The sequence below is a fragment of the Solea senegalensis genome, linkage group LG7 (assembly GCF_019176455.1).
Source record: "Solea senegalensis isolate Sse05_10M linkage group LG7, IFAPA_SoseM_1, whole genome shotgun sequence".
Lineage (NCBI taxonomy): Eukaryota > Metazoa > Chordata > Actinopteri > Pleuronectiformes > Soleidae > Solea > Solea senegalensis.
In genome coordinates, this window is record NC_058027.1 from 22847266 (window position 1) to 22863623 (window position 16358).

Below are 16358 nucleotides of genomic sequence, written 5' to 3' on the forward strand. Positions count from 1 at the left end.
TACAGTTTAGAAGCTGTCATATCTAATTCATCATATATGCTGTCCGTGAGTGTGTGTGTGTGTGTGTGTGTGTGTGCATCTTGAGTTAAGCAGCTGTCATATCTCATTCATCAGAGAACTTCAGAGTGTTCCAGTGCATGGGTGTCTGTAGGTTTCGTGTGTTTATTCAGTGTGTGTTCTGTCATACCAGAAAATGACCCTAATTTAGGGGCTGTCATGTCTCCTCCATCGTAGATCTCCAGAGAGTCCCAGTTGTGTTCAGTTGCAAAAGTCATCACTTGGATCTTAATAGAAAACAACGGAAAATAAATGATTGCGACGGCCTCTGAATGAATGTATCGCATGAAACATTGAACCTAAGTGCACTGTACATGTATCTGTACCTGTATTCCGGCCCCTTCACTGACATGGATCCTCCACAGACAGTTGAGACTGTTAGGGTAGGGTTCAGGATAACTGGGAGACAGTATTGTGCCGCGACGCTCGGTCAAATTGCCACTGCAGGGAACTAGAATGACAACATAAGCTATGAATTTCTTCGCAAGTTAGCTAAACACATACACAGGTGTTGAAATGCTTCTGTACCAAAGCCAACGGTCTGACTACCCTTTCAGGGTATCAGCCAGCCATACCTATACACGTTGGTGTTGTTGCGTTCCATTGTGCGAGGGCACCTGGTACGGCCTGGCACCAGATAGCATTGGACCCTTTCAGAAGATACCCCGGACTGCACTCAAACCGAACCACAGAGCCAGCCGAGAACTCGGATCCTATCCGTCTGCCGTACCGAGGCTCTGGCACCGAGCTGCACTGACTGTCACTGGTGCGAGGCACAGCTACAATGACAGCAATTAAAAAATATGAGAACAAGGCAATAAAAGACACAGAACTGTAGTCGGGAGATAAATTTGATGTCACATTTGAATTGTATGCAAATAATTGAGTGTGTAGGTGTATGGATATGTGAAAAAGAGACAAAAACACAATGTGTCAGTTACCTTGGTAGACAAAGTGGAAGCCTCTAGCCGACTGGCCGCTCTTGGCATTGAACCGCAACATGATCTGATTGGAAGTTGCCAATGGAAGCGTCTCTCCTGGGACACACACACACACACAGACAGACACACACACACAGAGCAACGTCTTATGTTATTGCAGACAATGGAGACACAAACCAAAATAAACATAAACACATCCAGTTCAACTGCTTTATTTAAACAAGCATCAAATCATGCATGGACAGCAGCTCAGTGCATCTAGTTATGTGGAAGTGATGAAGGTGACCTGATGACGTTCAAACTGAGCATCAGAATGGGGAAGAAAGAGGATTTCAGTGACTTTGAATGTGGCATGATTGCTGGTGCTAGATGGGCTGCTCTGAGTATTTCATGAAATGCTGATGTACTGGGACTTTCACAGACAACCTCTCATAGAGAATGGGCCAAAAAAGAGAATCGAGTGAGCGCAGAGGTCAGAGGAGAAAGGGCAAAGTGGTTCGACATGATAGAAACACAACAGTAACTCAAATAACCACTTTATTAGGTACATAAATTACCTAAAGATGTGGCTGTGAGTGCAAATTCTGTATGAATACACAAAAACAGACACAGCCTAATCCTGCACTGGTTTATAGTCATAACTTTCATAACTTAGCAATTCCTCCTTTCCTTTTTGCCTTGTAGTAAAAAAAAAAAAAAAAAAAAAATCCTCAAAAAGATTAGGATGAACCCACACACACACACACACACACACACACACACACACACTGACACACAGACACAAAATAATTATGCACACACAGCCTGTACACAGCCAAACTAAGTAACAGTGATAAATGAGAAAAACATGGCCTGGTGTGGATGACATTTACAACATCATTAGCTGCATTGTGATGTATGTGTGTGTGCGTGCGCATGCTTGTGTGTGTTGCATTCTAAGAGAGAATGTGTTTGTTTGGTTTGCATGTTAATACATTTGTGTACAATCAGTTAGTTAGTTCGTTGGAACAGTGTTCTACATATGTGTTTGCCCACATGTGCGCGTGCCTGTGCATGTACATACATGTGTGCAGGGCCGGCTCTTGGCATAGGCGATATAGGCGGTCGCCTAGAGCGCCATCTGCTGGAGGGGCGCCGCGAGGCGACTAGTGACTAGTATACAGTCACTTTCGAGCGCGACATACACGCTCGTGGACACACACACACACACACACAATCTCGCCTAGGGCACAAAATTAGGTAGAGCCGGCCCTGCATGTGTGCATGAATTGGTTATTATGTGGATACCAATTACTTTGTAACGTTTCATTTTTGTCCTGACAGTTTTGGTGGGAAATAGGTGTAAATATTAAACCCAAATCAAGAAATATGGCACCCTAGATTCATTTTATATAAACAGACCTGTTCCTCAATCTGATGGTTAGTAATTTGGAAGAACATTTGCATAATATGCAGTTATATATAGTTAATTGCCATAAGAAGGAAAAAAAAAAGTCACATCCAAAACAAAAATACAAAAATAAGTATTTTTACTGTCACAGTCTTGTCATTTATCAAACAATCACTTTATCCCTCATAAATCTACAAACACTTAACAGAATAAACAAGACCAAAGACCACATTTCTACAGTAAGATGCTAAACATCAATTCCATTGGGAAAACCCTGTAACTCGCCCCTCGGCCATGACACAGAACAGGAGCATTACATTCTTCAGAAATGAGAGCACATAGTTGGCAACTATGTTAATCAATATTTCCTCATGTCTCAGTCTCTAAAATATGCCATCTACATTGATTTGTGTGTCATCTATCGATCTGCGCCTTTACTGCACGGGGACTCAAACGTTTGCCAAGCTGAGATGACTCCAATCTGGGCAGATAAGGAATCCCAGGGAGGAATGTGTTAAAAAAAACAAAAAACGTACCAGTGCCGTGTATATCGTATGGCCCCTGTGGCTGATTTCTTCTTGTAAAGATAACCCTTAATGGAATTTCACCAAATACATCACTGTCAAATAAATTGTGATAACGACCACTGGTGCTGAGCTCTACAGGCCCCAAGAACTGCTTTCTTATAGATGATTTCATTATTTTCCTCCTCAACAGATGTGCTCAGAAAAACAAAAAAAAGGGAAAAAAAGAAGAAGAATTCTATAAAAGCTTTTCAAAAATATGACAACGTGAAATGTAAATTGGATACTATGAGCAAGGAGATATGTTAAAAATACAAAACTATTTCCACATCAATACAACCCTGAAAAGTATTGCTAGAGAAATATTACCGCAATATTCATATATATATATATTACCACAATATTTCAGTGTATTGATATTTTCTCACACCTCTAATGTTTAGAGAATATTTTGAGATTTTAGTTGTGAGGTTATATGAGGTTCTGCTATTTTGTCAGGCTATTTCATAAAACTGCTTCCCCAGCACCAGAGTCCATTGACAAAAACAGCAATTTTAGCCCACAGGACATAGCAGTTGCTGCCTCAGTCGGGAAGTTTGTGTGATAAAACTTTATAGGAACGACAACATCAAAGTCACAAAATAACACAGCTGAACCTTACATCAAAAGTCACAAACTACCCATCCTCTACCACTTTATCCTCCACATGAGTGGTCGTGGTGCCAATTCCAGCTGACATAGGGTGAAATGCGAGGTACAGCCTGGACAGGTCACCAGTCCATCACAGAGCCACATAGAGACAAACAACCATTCACCCTCACACTCACACCTACAGTCAGTGTCCAGTATGTCTGATCCCCAAATCTGCATGTTTTTGGACTCATGTGTGTGTGGGTTTTCTCCAGGTTCTCCAGTTCCCACCCACAAACTAACCCTTTAAATAAAAAAACAATCAATCTCAATGGCTCAAGGTCAGGGACTCACCTGAATGTGATCCGGCCAGGGAGCTCAGTAATCGAGCGTTTTCATTGGCTCCGTCAAACAGTTCCACGGAGTCGTTCATCGCTGTCTGGAAGACGGCAAACTGACCAAACACCACTGACGAAGAGGAACAAAAGTAAAAGTAAAACACATGTAAATATTCATTTTCAATACAAGTGGTGTGGCTAGTTATGTACTCACCAAACTGTGGGGACACAGTGATGTAATAGGAGCAAGTCTGTCTGGTAGTGTAGTTGAGAGGATAGTTTGGAGACAAAACAACCCCTTCTGATCCACTATACTGTCCGCCACATGGAGCTGTTGAAATAGAAATATGCTTGATCAAAAAAGCAATTAAACCTTTAACACCTTATTTTAACCATAAAAAGGACCAGAGAATGTCTTGTAACTAAGTGCTTTTACCCATTTTTCCAGAATAACTTCCACTATCTGGCAGTTATTTACAATTTACTGCATATTAAAATATTGTTTTAACAGTCTAAAATGAAGAAAAAGGTTTAATTTTAACAGTAAAAAAAAACATATTTTTTGTCTCTCATCAAGGTTTCTTTGTCATATTAAAACGATGTACAGGGTTCCCACTTCCACTCTCTCCTATCTGGTGTCAAAGACGCAGATTCTCCAGCTTCCTGAAACAGCACGAGTGAAATTACCGTAGTAACCACACGTTGGGTTTGACGTGCAACTTCTCAGCCTTCAGAAACCATTGGAATTTTTCCGATATAAACGCGTAACTACGGTAATGCAAAGTGCACTTGTGTGAACGCGTCGTCTGCGATACACTCAGTGTTAAAGGGTTTTAAAATGCACATTGATTCATTCACTCATCATCTACCACTTTGCCTCCTCACAAGGGGCTGCTGGTGCCAATCCCAGCAGACATAGGGCAGAAGGTGTTCTGGCTACTACTTACATTTGTACCACAAACAGAGAAATTCATCAGAGCTTATTTTTCTTGCTCATCAGTCAGTTTGTGCTTGAAGACATGCTTGTTCTTATCAAAAAGACTCACGAGTCAGGAGAGGCACTTGCTGTTTACCATGGTGTATCCTCTGTGAGATCAGTAGAAGTGCCCTTCTCTGCTTTAGCATTTACAGAAGGGTTGTGCAAATGGCAGGCACTTAATAATATTCACATAAATTGCAAAGAACGCACCCTAAAAGACCAGATGTAAGTTTGTGTGGTGGAAAAGAAGAGAATTGAACTAACCTTGACCTTATTATATTTATTATAAACCTCACAGTGTGCAGAGGGACTTGGCTTATGTGAATCTCAGGCAAATACAGAAAAAGCTGTAAATTAACATGATATTTTAAAATGTTATGACAGCAAGTAAAGATGGCCGTATTGTACCAGTGGAATAAAGCTCACACTGGTGATTCCTGAGATACTAGTGCACCTTCATGATCTGACTCACTTTGACTCACACTGTCTTACACTGACTCTTAAAGCTGGTATGCTGGAAACTATGGAATTAGATTTGTGTCAATATTTTCAAACAGTGGCTACTGAGTAATTGTAAGTATCATAACGTTTATAATAACTTATAATTCTAAGTTCCAGACCGACAGCGACTCCAAGTCTGTGACTACTTCCGGTCCATTGAGCTGTCACTCCAAAACTCTTTCTAAACAAGGCAATCGGAGATGGCAGACTTCACCACATTCACGCAACAAGCCTCTGGCGGCCTCTGCTGGTCAAATTGGCAAGTGTGGAAACACAAACAAACAAACAGACACACACACAGGGAGCCACCAAAAACAATACTTGACTCCCACTTAGTGAGAGTGAAGTAAAAAGGCCCGCCCATGGTCAGAATCGCAAACAAAAAAAACACAAATCAGGCGGTGTGAAGAACACGTGCATTTTCCAACAATAAAATACAATATTTTTGAATGATTAAATTGATATTTTATTTGCTTCTTAAAAACTGTCGTTGAAAATATTGACACAAATCTAATTCCATAGGGAACCACCCAAAATCAGGAATGGATTTAAAAACAACAACAACAACAACAACAACACCTGCATACACTGAATTTGGACAGTGATGTAAGCATGTCATTCTTCTTGGTGAGTGTAGTAAGCTTCCGCTTCACAATGTAAATACACACACAGGAACTTTTTTTAATGAAGAAATGACTATAGAGCTCTGACATTTTCAGATTTAGGAGTGTGTTTTCATTCACGTCAGATGATCTGTTTGAAAACTTAGTATTTCCCTGTTGAGTATGTGACCAACTGTATAAGTGTGCATTCTTCAAAAGGAGAGCTTTGCTCCTCTGAATAAATAAAGGTCAAAGTAAATAAGTGACTCACTCGTATCCAAAGCCCACAGAGAACAGCGTGCACTCGATTGTCTTCTGTACGGAACTCAGCACAACAGTCTGTGCTGGAGCCAGCTTCACTTTATGTTCGCTTAGTATATGACCAGACATCCTAAAACCCGAAAATCTCTCTCTCTATACATATATTTATATGTACAGGTAAAAAAAAGACAGCTTCATGTTCTGTAAAAGCTGATCAGGACACAACCAAAACAAACTTAACAAATGTCAATGTACTCACAGACTTCACTGTAGCAACATGTTTATAATAACAAAGCAAACACTTTCAACCACTTTGCTGCAACACTGATTAGAGACATCACCCTCATTCACAGCAATGACGCATTTAGATTTTAATCGTGTACTGTATATTTTATTTTCATCCTGCTGCTGCCGCTGGGAGGGCTGCCCACTGCACTCAAAGCTGCTGAATGTGTCACTCCGCTAATCTGTTATTCTTATGTAGTCTTCAAAAGAAAACCCATTTGGCTCCAAAAACGAAAAAAAGCTGTTAAGTTTGACAGAATTTTTATGTTATCACCATCATTTGGAGTCTTTGTTATGTAATGCTAAAGTAGAGTACATTTGATGTGTGTGTGCTTGTATTTATTGCCTCATTAGCACTTGTTCTGGCAAAAACATTGACCTTGTCAGGACCATGAGTCCCCAGTGGTTAGGGAGAATACTTTGTTTAGGCAGTCCAAATGAATGGAAGTCAATGGCCCTAAGAAGTATCGCTGTGCCGCGCTGTATGTGTGTGCATGCTTTTGTAAAAGTCAAACCTCGAGGGAGAAATTACTGAAGACCAGTTAATTGGACAAAAGTTCGTTTTTCAGGAACAAAACTGTGTCCCCCAGTCGAGAGAAAAAAAGCCTGTATTTTGGCTTAGTGGTGATGGTTAAAGTCAGGATGAGCTTAGTGGTTAGAGCAAAGATGAGTAATGATCAATATGATGTCCAATTTGTTAAAGAATAACAACAATGACAATAGTAGACTGATGTTGTCTCGGATATGTTGTATTTTTTTTTTTCTTTCTTCAAAAATAATTTTTAAATGATGGCACATAAGTACACACAACATTTAAAAAAACTTACTACTGTGCCATAATCTAGTGGCACACAGCAGTTCTGCTGCAGCCTTTTCAGATTAGCTTCCCCCTTCACAACAACCCAGCAGGATAAAAACTTAAGTGAGTGGATTTATGTGGTGCTGAGCGTGAGAACAGCATGGTATCACCTATATTAGTGCAATTTAAGAGAAAAAAAAACATATCAATCCCTATTACTGCTGCTGCATGACCCTCGAGAACCAGTCCTCGCGGTAGCTTTATCCATCCTTCGAGCCCCCAACAGAGCTGCAAACCTGTTGTGCAAACACTTACTGCACAAGCAGAGGTCAATGAAATAAGTAAGCGTCTATGATTCTGTGTGTGTGGTAGGTACGTGTAAGTGCGCAGCAGCAAAACAAACATCTGTCAACATCTTCATACAGTGCTTCTCCACTTCACCCCCTCCGGCCTGCGCTCCTATTGTCTTGTTATGGTTGCTGCTGTGTGTGTGTGTGTGTGTGTCTCCATGGCTCCGTACCGGTGCCCACCCACAGCGTGGTCCCTACAAGACCTCGATCATCATCACCTCTGCGCTCCTTGACAATGTGAGCACAGCCTGGGGGCATAGGTTGAAAATGTTGCACTGAGAAATTGAAGGGTGATATGTCGCTGAATATCTGAGGTCACTAAAGACGTGAGGGTGTCGCTTTGTGTTACGGTTTAATGACACCGACGCTAAAGAGTCCGTGTGTTACAGTACAGGTGACTGCACCGTGTGCCATTCAACGTCTACTGCTGCCTCCAAGAATACGTTAAAAAATGGTGTTGTTCTGTTACTTTCATGTTTGAGGGTCTTCATGCGGATTTACCTAAGTTCACACAAACTTATCGACCGAGGCAGCAGCAGACTAACCACTTCTGTGTCCTGCAAAGCTACAACTGTTATTTTGTCGATGGACTCTGGTGTGAGGCAGTGAGACGTGTACACTTCATTTTCCTGGTGGAGAAGGATATATACCAGTGAGTTGCTGACAACCACTGTGTGCTGGGAAAGATATAAGATGTGAAATATGACAAAAAAACTTTTTTTCTAGTCCAGAAAATGAATTTTGAATTTTGAAAATGAATATTAAGTAGTGCAAAAATATACATCTCATTCAAAATTGTACAATGTCTCTCTCCTTACTTTATACAAGACTAATGTTTTATTGTACGCTGTCATCGTCTAACTTAAACTAGTTAAACAACTAGGCTCAAATAGGCAACCAATAGATCCCATCATCAAATATTTACATATTTTACAGTATTTTATACAATGTCCTTAATGTTCTGAGTACAACACGAGAATACGTCAGGCTTTAAACGCGACCATTTCCATCACCGTCCTGCATTAAACTGCTGTTCTTCATCCTTATATTTATTTAAGATGTGTATTTTGAATATTCTTTGGAAGTGATTTATGTTTTTTACTAGCCCCGAGATTGAAACACACATATTTTTTTAAAGTTGTCCAGGCACACTGCATTTTTAAATGATATCCCCCTTGTCTCTCTGAAAACAAGAACTTTTTATTTTTATTTGAATATTATCTCTGCTGTTTTAAACTGAATCAGATCTGGGAAATGTTAGAGCTTAAAGTATTTTTTTAAGAGGAACGTGGTCTCTATAGCCTGCATTATTTATAAATCTGATTACATTTCTGCATTAAATACATGGTTGAGTATTGCTTTTGTACATGTTTCCCCACACGTCCACACATCTACACAGTATCAAATATGGTAAAAGTAATGAAACAATATAATGCATATAGTGATTTCTGATTGACAATAATATGCCTTGTTTTCTCCACGATGGCAATGACGCACACTCTCTCTCTCTCTCTCTCAGGCCCTTATTCATGGTTAAGTTGTTTGCTCGGTATAAACCAATGCACATGCCTAGAATGAAAAGGTTTCCACTTCTTCACGAGACAGTTGCACTTCCACTCACAGACCCCAACCCACAATGCAACACTGAGGTCTAGAGTTCTTGTGTTCATCTTCCCATCATCGCCAGCGATGCTGCTCGAGGCTCAGGTGTCAGCCTGATGGGCTTTGATCACTCGCGCGCATACGCAAATTAAACAGGAAATAAATAAATAAACAAACAAATGTATAGAGGTCACTCTTTCTCTCACCCTAACGCTGCCACAAAAACACACAGTAAACAGTCTTGTAGTCTGCGTCTCATCGTGTATTTCCTCTCTCTCACACACACACACACACACACACACATTGTTGAGAGTACAAAAAAGCTTTCAGAAATGTCCTGAACACTTAAAGTTGTCGAGCAGTTTGTTCTCTCTGAAGAATTTTGCAAACCCCAAACACAAAAGTTATAGAGACTTCCCAGAGAGAAGAATTCATATCGGTGATAAATAAATAAATAGTAAATAATCCAAAACTCCTGACTGAGCAGGAGACACGGCTGAATCCGTTTGTTTACTGAATCTTTGAAAAACCCTGTACAGTGGTTTTGCTGCATCCGATGGAGGCCAAACAGACTCTTGAATGTTCTTTACAAAACAGTTAATACTATCTTCTTATCACAAACAAAAAAGGAAAAAAAAACACATTCAAATATAAACAAACCACGGACAGAGAAATTGCTGAATGTATTGCAGACGCGGGCAATTTTCCTGCCTCAGTATCTAGATTGACGTTCATCGGTTTCTCTTTGACTGGTACATCGCGTCTTGTTCAACTTTTCCGTGCTGTTTCAATCCAAAGGTGGAAGGTGTTCCACCACCTACTCGGAACAGGGAGGCCGTGCCCCCTGAGCCACTGGGAGGCTGTAAATGGTAAATAAGTGTAAAGTGAGTTTTGAGTTTCATTAAAGGTTTCCAACGGAGATTTCCTGTGAAACTAACAAAAAGTTGTTTACACCCACTGTGTGTGTCCTAAGGGGGAAGACGTGTCGATTTGCAAAGCTGAAATTTTTGGAAAATTGTTTGTCCTGAGTGGGAAACTGAAATGTGCGAGCGCAGGGTTAGGGCAGACTCACTGTAAGGCTTTGACGCAACAAATATATGCAAGCGCGATGTCATCTGAGTGAAATTACAGCCTGTTCGCAGCACAGAGGTCATCGGTTCAGATCCCTGTTCGATCGAGAGCCTTTTGTTTGTGGAGTTTGCATGTTCTCCCTGTGTATGTGTGTGTGTGTGTGGGTTCTCTCTGTAGTCCAGCTTCCTCCCACAGTCCAAAGACATGCAGACTGTGGATTTGGTTAACTGAATACTCTAAAGACAGTGAATGGTTGTGTGTCTCTGTATGTTGGACCTGCGATGGACTGGTGACCTGTCCACAGTGTACGCAAACAAATGTATTTATATGTCTCTCTGGCATACGCACACACACCTAACCTTATCCATCACAGCTAAGTGCTTAACCCTAACCCTTATCCCAACCCTAACCCTAAAGCCAGGTCTTAACCCTGAAAAAGCCCTTTATATCACAAAGATATAAATACAAGTACAAACACATACAAACTTGTTTTTATATCTTAGTCAGGACAACTCATTGACATAGTCCCTTACCCTAACCTTAACCTTAACCATCAGCACACAAGTGCCTGACCATAACCCTTACCCTAACTCTAAACTAAACCCAATTGTACTTTAAGGTTGTGCGGTCCAGACAAAATGTCTCACAAAGATATTAATACACCATTACCATAACAACCAAATGCCTAACCCTCACACTTCATAAACCCATCTCTAACCCTAAAACCTGTCCCGACAAAAATAAATCAACATTTGTCTTTAGAGCCTCTACACATACACACACACACACACAGAACTCTATCAACAGTCACAGAGTATTCCTTCTTGCTCACACCAGCTCTTGGTTACCATGGAAACCAATAAAAGAGTGGTTTGAGATGGGAGGTGTAAGGGTGCGTGTGATAGAAAGAGCAAGAAGGGAAGAGAGAGTCAGTGAGTAATGGAGAACACTGTATATATATATATATATATATATATATATATATATATATATATATATATATATATATATATATATATATATATATATATATAAATATATATACATAAATCAAATTAAATCAAAAATAGATTTGCAGGATGTGGGAAGAAAGAAAGAAAGAAAGAAAGAAAGAGTGCAGGTACAGGTACAGAGAAAAGGAAAGTGTGTGTTTGTGTGTGTGTGTGTGTGTGTGTGTTGGGTAATGGGGGTCAATGTGAAGAAGAAAGGAGACAGTGGGAGTGTAAATGGAGATGTATTATTTAAAGAGGTCTCACCCTGTCTAATGAGTTTGGTTTAAAAACCCCAGGAGCTGCCCAAAGATAGAGAGACAGACAGACAGACAGACAGACAGACAGAGAAACTTCCTTACCCGTGGCCTTATAACCACACAGACACAGAACTTTTGGCCTTCATCCACATGAAACCCCACAAAACAACTCTACAAGCTGGTACATAAGCCAGGCCTGTATGTGGCGCTGTAACGCTGCCTAAGAAATACATCCAGAATGAAGGAGACGTCTACCATGCACATACAGCACGTGCACCGTGTAAAAACAGGGAAACAGAGGCACAATGAACCATACTAAGAAAAGAAAAGAAAAGTTGCCATAAAGCAAACCAAACACAAAAAGAGGAAGACGACGGAGAAAGAGACAAGTGGGACCTATGACATCATTGTTTTACCAAAGTAGCTTATTGGGTGATATCTGGGACCCATTTTTCCAAAAATAGTGTTTCAGTGCTCCCAAAACTCAGGTTCCACGTGGATAAAAAGCCAATATCATAACAAAGAAAAAATTCTCCAGAGCTCGTTTTTGTGTGTACGACCCCCAAGTGGTGAGGAAATGCAATGAACAACACGGGCCAAGGGAGGATAAGATTAGTAGTTACATTGTTCTGCTTTCATTATGTGAATTGTCCTTCAGAGTAGATGAAGAGAATCTCAGAAGATCAATCCCTGAATCTGGGACACAGCACAGGGTAAAAAAAAAAAAACAGACCACATCCTGACGGACCTGTTGGGAAAAAGCCCGTCTTTTGATAGGCTGGAGCGAACCAGCCAATCATAGTGATCTCTCTCATCAATGGATGGTGATGCCTATTCAATGTGGTGAATGGGCCATAAAACCTGCCAACGCAAACAGGGGCCAGCAGTGCCACACACAGCGCTGCCAAGACGAGGGCTACGGACGGTCATCGGCGATGTGCTGATGAGCTGGAATTTGGCTCGGGCTCCCACCATGACCCTCAGTGAATTATCAATTATAAATAAATAAAACTTAAGTTGGCATTTAATGATGCATTGAGAATCATGCGCACGATCCCAAGATGGTGCTTGTCATATATTTGGGAATGACAATGTTAACACTTGTCATGCTGTGTGCAGGAAATGTACGTGCAAATTTAGCCATAATAGCTTTAACGGAGCCAAGAAAACGTCACACAAAGGTGCAACAGATGCCTGTGTGTGTGCTAAAATAACTGCTTATCTCACTCTGGTTGTTTCTTTTTTTTATATTGACATGGACCTATGTGTCTGAAATAAAGTGAAACTGAATGGACAAAACTGTGTGGTTGATACATTCACAAGCATTCAAGATACAAAGTGGCTTCACTTTCTTCCCTGTCAACGTAAGGCAAGACAACTTCCACAGACATCTTCTTTCTGTCAGAAATGAATTCCACTCTGGTTTGTTGAACTGATCAGAGATTGAAGCATGTTTGTGTTCGACAGCTGGATGAAGGAGTGCAACAGAAAACTTTCCAAATTCAAGGCTTATTTGACCTTTATATTGACATAAGAAACAAGATGTGTAAACTTGAGACAAAATAACCCGGTAAAACCTTTCTTTTTTTGCCGTCTGGCTGTTATAAGTTGCCGTCCTCAAATAGCTACTCAAGTGCAATTATCTCATCTTTATTCTACCCTCTCACACACACACGCATACATTGTCGTCTGTGCTGTGTCTCAGACATTATTAAACAGAGCTTTCACTTTGTCAAAATTGTTAAGAAGTAAAAATGTGCGTGTGTGTGTGTGTGTGTGTGTGTGGGGGGGGGATTTTTAAATTCTTCCCTTGTCCTGCTACCTTGCTCTGTGGGCTATTTAAATTTTTATCCACATCACACCAGGTCAGGTTTCTCTCTCTCACATGCACACACACACACACACACACACACACACACACACACACACACACACACAGTAATTTACATGAATTTCCTGAAGGTTAACTCTAACCATAATTACCACTGGCAGCTTACAGGTGATGTGGTGCCTCTGTTCTGTTCTGTTCTCTACTATTCTACCACTAACAGAGTAGAACAGAATAGAATAGAATAGAATAGAATAGAACAGAACAGAACAGAACAGAACAGAATAGGATATATTCACCTATATCCACCAGCTGGACATAACTCGCTGTCAGTCTGTTTGACTCTAAACTGGACCATAATTTACTAAATGGACACGGTGGTGTACTGAAGAAGACCTGAAACTTTAATCAAAATGTTTGTTAATAAAGTGAGAAGACGGCTCATTTTCCTCACGTACAAAAAGTTAGTTTTAGCGCCAGACTTCACCCTAGAGATCATTCAAAACATACTGGTTATATTTTTTTTTTCTACTGATGAGGTGAGCGCTACCTACTGTGATTTTAATGAATCTCTCACATTTGTGCGAGCGAATGCACGGTGCTCCTCAAACAACCTCCGTAAACTAAGACTTATTGAAAAGATTCCCAACTGCAGTTTTCTCAGAAATGTGTCCATGGACAAGTCAGTGTGGCCACCAGCTGACTCTGTTTCTATGTAGATTCCTCTCATTTTAATTCCACTCACATTCAACTTAAAATTATAAGACCTCAGTCTTTTTTGAGCTTATCAGCATTGACATGGATTTCACAGATTTTGTCTCTGGTTAATCTCTTTAGTCAGGACATTGAGAAACATTGAGAACTTAGAATTATTTCCTCTGCTGCAGCAAAACGTTTTACAGCAGCCGTCAGAAACACCCGTAGATAACACACAGTGGACTGACTCTGAAAGACTGCAACACTGAGGCTACAACAAACATAACTTAAGATTGCAGGCATTGCATTTAACAGATTGTTTAACAGTGACATACAATTAGAGCTGAAGTGATGGGTAATAATTAGTAATCTATTATTAATCGATTACTAAACAAGGTAATCAGAGATGGCCGACTTCACCCCATTCACGCAACAAGCCTCTGTCGGCCTGTATATGTGTAACACTCTCTGTGACGCAACGGTAGAGCGTCTGACTCCAGATCAGAAGATTCATGTGCCTAGTGTGTGTGTGTCTATCACAAATTCTAACAAGCCTCTGTCGGCCTCTGTCGCACATATTGCAAGCAAGTCTGGAAGCGCACGCACACACACACACACACACACACAGACACACAGACACACAGACACACAGAGCTGCCAAAAATTGTCAACTATTTTGATAATCGATTAGCCGGTTTGAAGCTATTTTCATGATTAAAACAAGATTTCCAGGTGATCAACAGCTTTTTTTAAACGTTTTCTGACATTTTATAGACCAAATGATTACTCGATTAATCCAGAAAATAATCGAAAGATTAATCAATTATGAAAATAAGCGTTAGTAGCAGATCTACAGAAAATACAAAACCTAAGTGCTGCATTTAAGTCTGATAATGAGAGGAAAAACAATCCTGCAAGCCTAAAAACCTGCACTGGCATTCTGTTCAAAGCTATACAAGTGCCCCCCATGTGACTGGCTGTAAACACATTTAGGTCCCTGCAACATGAGCAAAACCTGGACCACACACACACACACACGTATTCAAAAGCATATAGCTCTGACTGGCAGCGTGGCAGGTTTCACCCCCTCAGCTCTCTGAGCTGTCAATCAAGGACAGTAGTTAGTCTAGCCTTCAAGTCTCCAGTACACACACACACACACATATAAATGTGATGGAAATTGTTAAAGAGAGGATTATGACACATCCCCGTCAGTAAAAACGAGGACACAATTAAAAATGGCATCCATCTTTACCGTTCTATACCCCTGTAGCCTGTTTTGACAGTAAAACTGTGGTGTATTATTAACAAGCAAACCGCTGGTTTATTATAATGTAATAATGATAACTATAGACAAACTATAAGTTTAATTACGCACATGTTCTTACAACCAGACCTGGTGTATAATATTAACAGCCGTAACTTAGGTTAAGACACAAACTAAGTGCCTTTCAAGGTTCCCTCACTAGATACCAAGGCACATGGCATCTGGACCAGATACACTATCTTAAGTCTTACTGACTATATGTATGAGACGTGAATGCAGTTGCTCCTCTATCTCTCCTACCTTTACACGAAGGTAGAGCCTTGTCCCACACAGGCTTTCCATCATGGCCCATGACACAGGTGATGGTGTCCCCGCCCACAGTTGTGTAGCCATGGTGGCAGTTGTAGGAGACCTGAGAGCCCAGTCTGTAGTCGTAACCTGTGCGACTGGCGTTCATTATGTTACCAGGGTCAAAACAGGCCTCTCTTGGTTTTTCTGTGGGGAGTGGAGAGGTTTCGTGTTATTAGACAATCAATTATTCATCATGTAAGTTCATTATATCCTGTATCGGTGCTATGTAGAAAACCAAAAAAAAAAAAGTTCTTCTCTGTATACCACATGGCCAACACTCAATAAATAAATAACACTCACTGCTAACATAAACAGTCAAATAAATACTATAAAATAACATCATTTTGGGACAAATGCAGCTATAAGTAGCGTGTATTTTGAGCACAAATTTAGGCTAAAAGTGTTTTGGCTCACAGTGACTAAGGGTTGGTGGAGCTTGTTTGCTTTTCTGTGATCGTCCAATGAGAATGAGATATTGCGTTTGACAGAGGGAAATCAGAGGGAGACGCAGAGAAACAGAAAGGCGGAGGGCAAGATGGAAGAGAAAAAGGAAGATGATTAAGGGTGGATTTTAATTAGTGAGATGGCTGATGAGAGGTAATGAATTAATGATAAAGGTGTAAGATAGTGAGAGGAG

At 40.5% G+C, this 16358-nt stretch overlaps 1 protein-coding gene across 1 annotated transcript in view; it reads right to left on the bottom strand.

Moving 5' to 3' along the window:
* The window catches only part of LOC122772647 (CUB and sushi domain-containing protein 1-like), a 292253-nt gene that overhangs the window by 64205 nt on the left and 211690 nt on the right, over positions 1 to 16358 (bottom strand). The window contains exons 32-38 of the mRNA XM_044030836.1: positions 15671 to 15865; positions 4095 to 4211; positions 3897 to 4010; positions 999 to 1094; positions 633 to 836; positions 384 to 508; positions 188 to 284 (exon numbers count right to left, since the gene is read on the bottom strand). Coding sequence (XP_043886771.1) covers positions 188 to 284; positions 384 to 508; positions 633 to 836; positions 999 to 1094; positions 3897 to 4010; positions 4095 to 4211; positions 15671 to 15865 — 948 coding nt within the window. The remainder of the gene's footprint in view (positions 1 to 187; positions 285 to 383; positions 509 to 632; positions 837 to 998; positions 1095 to 3896; positions 4011 to 4094; positions 4212 to 15670; positions 15866 to 16358) is intronic.